Below are 6000 nucleotides of genomic sequence, written 5' to 3'. Positions count from 1 at the left end.
ACCCCCTCCACAAGGGAGGGGGGGACATAGGAGAAAGAAAAGAAGCGGCAGATCAACTGGTCTAAAAAGGAGGTCTATTTAAAGGCTAGAGTATACAGATGACTTTTAAGGTGAGACTTAAATGCTTCTACTGAGGTAGCATCTCGAACTGTTACCGGGTCCACGTTAATCAATTCATGGTCCAGCACCCCCGCAGCCCCCAAAAAAGGGACAAGCTGTAAAAAATGGATGCTTGGATCAACAATGATTTTCTGGTACCATTTTGCCCCTCGGTGGATAATCTAAAAAAGTGGTTCTCAAACGGGGGTATGCACACCCCTGGGGGTACTTGAAGGTATGGGGTATGTGAGATTTGTTTTTAAATATTCTAAAAATAGCAACAATTCAGAAATCATTTATAAATATATTTATTGAATAATAAAACATGAATGTAAATTCACAAACTGAGAAAAGAAATGCAACAATGCAATATTCAGTGTTGACAGCTAGATTTTATGTGGACATGTTCCATAAATATTGATGTTAAAGATTTCTTTTTTTTGTGAAGAAATGTTTAAAATTAAGTTCATGAATCCAGATGGATCTCTATTACAATCCCCAAAGAGGGCACTTTAAGTTGATGATTACTTCTATGTGTAGAAATATTTATTTATAATTAAATCACTTGTTTATTTTTCAACAAGTTTTTAGTTATTTTGATATCTTTTTTTCCAAATAGTTCAAGAAAGACCACTGCAAATTAGCAATATTTTGCACTGTTATACAATTTAATAAATCAGAAACTGATGACATAGTCCTGTATTTTACTCCTTTATCTCTTTTTTTCAACCAAAAATGCTTTGCTCTGATTAGGGGGTACTTGAAGGAAAAACATGTTCACTGAAAAAAGGTTGAGAACCACTGATCTGAGAAACTGAATTTTTACCTAAATGTTATATATGCGACGAGGGGGCGACTTGTCCAGGGTGTACCTCGCCTTCCGGCCGATTGTAGCTGAGATAGGCACCAGCGCGGTAAAAAAAATAAATTTATGGATGTTATTTATTTTGTCTCTCCTGCCTTGCCGTATTCGTCCCCGCAAAGTCTGACGTGTGTATTCGTCGTTGGAGCCCTGACGTCACTTCCGGTCGGCTTCCATATGCCATGACAGTGGTAATGTGACGTCTCCTCGCTGTTGTTTCGCAGATAAGTCACTAATGTATTTGAGAAAATATGTCGTCCAACTTGACATTAGACCTCGAAGACCGTCGACGATGTTTCACGATGGCCAGCGAAGGAACTGGCTTTTCTATGGACCTCGGAGGCGAGTGGGGTAAGTTTGTGAGCTCAGTAGCGGGGTCGAGGAATATGACTCATAATAATCAACATGCTGTTCATTTATCACAGCATTATTAGAGGAATAATGTTGTTAGTTTTGATTAAAAAAAATATATCATAAGGTTACCACATTCTTCGTGTTACCCTGCGATTTAGCCTAAGCTAACCGGAAACGAGGTGATGATGTAATCGCCTGTGCTTGAACGCAACCACAACAAACATAATATACACTCTATTTTTTTCCACCACTGTGCCGTGGGAAATTATGTATCCATCCATCCATTTACTACCGCTTATTCCCTTTTGGGGTCGCGGGGGGCGCTGGCGCCTATCTCAGCTACAATCGGGCGGAAGGCAGTGTACACCCTGGACAAGTCGCCACCTCATCGCAGGGCCAACACAGATAGACAGACAACATTTCACCTTATTGGGATGAACATATTTTTTTTTCAAACCAAACCGCAAATAATGTGCGCCGTTATAACTATGTAATACACTTCCATATCAGTAGGTGGCAGCAGGTAGCTAATTGCTTTGTAGATGTCGCGATCACAACATGCGGGAGGCAGGGTGCAGGTAAAAAGATATCTTAAAGGCCTACTGAAACCCACTACTACCCACCACGCAGTCTGATAGTTTTATATATCGATGATGAAATATACGGCCTTTTTAGTTTACTAAATTGCAATTTTAAATTTCCCGGGAGTTTCGTCTTGAAAACGTTGTGTAATGATGACGTTTACGCAAGACGTCACGGGTTTTTAGGAAGTATTAGCGCTACACACACACACAGCTAAATGTCGTCTGCTTTAATGGCATAATTACACAGTATTTTGGAGAACTGTGTTGCTGAATCTTTTGCAATTTGTTCAATTAATAATGGAGAAGTCAAAGTAGAAAGATGGAGTTGGGAAGCTTCAGCCTTTAGCCACACAAACACACGGTGATTCCTTGTTTAAAATTCACGGAGTTCAAACTTTACTATGGATCAGAGCGGACATGGATCCCGACCACTCGTCAACCAGCAGGTTTCGGTGAGAAAATTGTGGTTAAAAAGTCGCCACTTACCGGATATCAGCTGAGCTTGTGCCTCCCGTACAGCTGCCGTCGACTTCCCCCAGACACTGTGCGTCAACACACGGCCATGGACGTACACTTCCGACTATCAGGTACTGTTAAACTCACTAAAACACTAGCAACACAATAGAAAGATAAGGGATTTCCCAGAATTATCCTAGTAAATGAATCCGTCTCAATGCGACGCGATTGCCATCACGTTTTTTTTTTAAATTTATTTTTATTTTATTTTTTATTTTTTTCTAGTCCGTCGCTTTCAATATCCTCAAACACGAATCTTTCATCCCCGCTCAAATTAATGGGGAAATTGTCATTTTCTCGGTCCGAATAGCAGTTTTTGTTGGAGGCTCCCGTTAAAAACAATGTGAAAATGTAAGGAGCCCCCACACGTGTGTTGTTATTGTATGCGACTTCCGGTAGAGGCTGGGCTTTTCTCCAGTTGCGAACTTTATCGTGGATGTTCTCTACTAAATCCTTTCAGCAAAAATATGGCAATATCGCGAAATGATCAAGTATGACACATAGAATCGACCTGCTATCCCCGTTTAAATAACAAAATCTCATTTCAGTAGGCCTTTAACTCTTAAACCAAAATCAAACAAAAGGTGAGTTCTGTCTAAAAGGCACTTGGATTGTTTCTTCGATGCAAAGAATGATAGGCACGAGCCAGGCGTGAACGTTAGTACATATTTATTAATATTCTAACAAAACTTCACAAAGGCAAACAAAGGGCGCGCACAAGGGCGGAAAACAAACTTGGCTAATAAAAAAACAAGGAGCGCAGGGGAGATACTTCTCCAGGGCCGATGATTCTCGGGGCAACACCCTTCACTTTACCTGGCAGTGGGTCTTCACAATTCCGGACTCTCTGGAGTTAATGACAAGTCCAGTTATTAGTTGCAAAATCGTGGCTCTTTTATTTTGGTCTCTCTCCACCATCAAATCCCACACACACAAACACTAGCCACTCCCCCGCCCTCAGCGACCGCTACCACTCTTCGCGCGCCCACTCACTCACTGACGTCAGTCACCCGCTGCCACACACACATACGCTACTTTCATAACACATGAAAAACAAACACTTGCACTGTGGCATGAAAAAACAAAACTTGCACTGAGGCATAAATACAAAACTTACTTGGCATGGACAAAAACGAACAGCAAGGCATGAAGCAGATGAATACGGGATGTGTAGGTACATCGGTAGGTAAGTACAAGGTTGCCAGACTGAACGCTTGGGCACTGTGGCCTAAATAATAGCTATGATAATGACAAGCAGGTGTGAGAACTGAGGACCGGGGCGTGACTTGGAGAAGGTGGAAACTAATGAGTTACTATGGAAACAAAAACAAACCAGGAAATGCAAAAGCCGGAAACAAGTGTCCAAAAAACAAAACATAACAGGACCAAAACAAAACATGATCCATAGGCATGACAAGTTCCCTGTACACCAGGGGTCGGGAACCTTTTTTGGCGGAGAGAGCCATGAAAGCCAAATAATTTAAAATATATTTCCGTGAGAGCCATGTCCTATTTTTTAACATTGAATACAACTAAATGTGTGCATTTTTAAAGGAATACTGAAACCCACTAATACCGACCATGCAGTCTGATATTTTAAACTTACAGACTTAGACTTAGACTTCCTTTTTATTGTCCTTCAAATTTGAACTCTACAGTACAAATACAAACAAAATTTCGTTGCATTAGCTCTTGGTAGTGCAGGATAATATTAAAAAGAAATAAAAAAAGCAATAAGGTGCAGATATAAATAAATACATTACTGTAAAAATAAATACATTGCACTTTTTCACATGCGTCCATGTTTATGAATGTATGTTATATTGTCTTTTTTTATTCCAGCGAGTTAATCCATTTTGGGGGGAATTGAGGGGATAATTTAATTATGATGCATTTATATATCAAGGATGAAATCTTAACATTGCATCACATGCCAATACGGCCCGTTTTGTTTACTAAACTGCAATTTTAAATTTCGCGCGCAAGTATTTTGCTAAAACGTCGCGGTATGATGACGCGTGACGTCACGCATTGTAGAGGACGTTTTGTACCAGCACCGTTCCCAGCTATAAGTCGTCTGTTTTCATTGCATAATTTCACAGTATTCTGGACCTCTGTGTTGCTGAATCTTTTGCAATTTGTTCAATGAATAATGGAGATATCAAAGAAGAAAGCTGTAGGTGGGAAGCGGTGTATTGTGGCCGCCTTTAGCAACACAAACTCAGCCGGTGTTTCATTGTTTACATTCCCGAAAGATGACGGTGAAGCTTTACTATGGAACAGAGCGGTCAAGCAAACACGGTTGGATTGGACCACACACACAAAGTACAGTGTATTATGCAGCGATCATTTTGAAAGATCGTGTTTTGAAGAGGGTCCCTTGCGAAGGGCAGAGATAGGCATCGCCACCACCCGTCGACTGGTGCTGAAGAAAGGTGCGGGGCCAACCTTCAGGTTGTACAGGTACAACCATATAATGTCACTAAAACACTAGTAACATAATAAGCAGATAAAGGATTTTCCAGAATTATCCTAGTAAATTTGTCTAATAACATCTGAATCGCTCTCACTGTATAGTCTTTTTTTTTTTCTAGTCCTTCACTCTCACTTTCCTCATCCACGAATCTTTCATTCTCGCTCAAATTAATGGGGAATCGTCGCTTTCTCGGTCCGAGTCGCTCTCGCTGCTGGTGGCCATGATTGTAAACAATGTTCAGATGTGAGGAGCTCCACAACCCGTGACGTCTGCTACTTCCGGTACAGGCAGGGCTTTTTTATCAGCACCAAAAGTTGCGAACTTTATCATCGATATTGTCCACTAAATCCTTTCTGCAAAAATATGGCAATATCGTGAAATGATCAAGTATGACATATAATGTACCTGCTATCTCCGTTTAAATAAGAAAATCCAATTTCAGCAGGCCTTTAAAGCCGTCTTTAGAGTATAATAAGTCTCTTATTTTTTTTAATAACATTGATATTCTGAAGCTAACCAATAATAAAGGAAATACTTCCTAGCAAATAATGTGACTTCTTGAACAGGTGGGGTAGGAAACGGATGGATGTATTAAAATGCAAGAAAATGTATTATATTTTGAACGTTATTTTCAACACTGATTACTGGCGGAATTATTCATTTCTTATCGTGTTAAGCAATGTCAGCTAAGATTTATCTGAGAGCCAGATGCACTCATCAAAAGAGCCACATCTGGCTCCAGAGCCATAGGTTCGTTTAACCCCTTAACCCTTGTGTAATATTCATATTGTTGTTACTCAGCCATCGTTTGTGGGTCTGATTAACCCGTTGCATTTTGTGGCTTTCAATGCCTCACAATCAAACACTTTTGTGTTAAAATACTGAACAGATGTTTATTGGGATAAGGTAAACATCTGTTCAATATTTTAACATGAAAATGTTTGATTGTGAGGTATTAAAAGCCACAAAATGCAACGGGTCCATCAGACCCACAAATGCAGGCTGAGTAATAACAATATGAACATTACACAAGGGTTAAGGGGTTAAACGACTTAGTGTGGAGGGAACTCACCTTTTGTTTAATTTTGGTTTGAGTGTTAAGATATATT

General features: G+C 40.0%; 1 protein-coding gene across 1 annotated transcript in view; it reads left to right on the top strand.

Moving 5' to 3' along the window:
• The first annotated feature begins 1109 nt into the window (after positions 1 to 1109).
• atf6 (activating transcription factor 6) overlaps positions 1110 to 6000 on the top strand; it is a 103404-nt gene continuing 98513 nt past the window's right edge. The window contains exon 1 of the mRNA XM_061888611.1: positions 1110 to 1312. Coding sequence (XP_061744595.1) covers positions 1213 to 1312 — 100 coding nt within the window. The 5' untranslated portion in view covers positions 1110 to 1212. The remainder of the gene's footprint in view (positions 1313 to 6000) is intronic.

This window comes from Nerophis ophidion, linkage group LG26 (assembly GCF_033978795.1).
Source record: "Nerophis ophidion isolate RoL-2023_Sa linkage group LG26, RoL_Noph_v1.0, whole genome shotgun sequence".
Classification (NCBI taxonomy): domain Eukaryota; kingdom Metazoa; phylum Chordata; class Actinopteri; order Syngnathiformes; family Syngnathidae; genus Nerophis; species Nerophis ophidion.
Note: the sequence above shows the minus strand (reverse complement) of the source record. Positions and strands in the feature narration are given on the sequence as shown.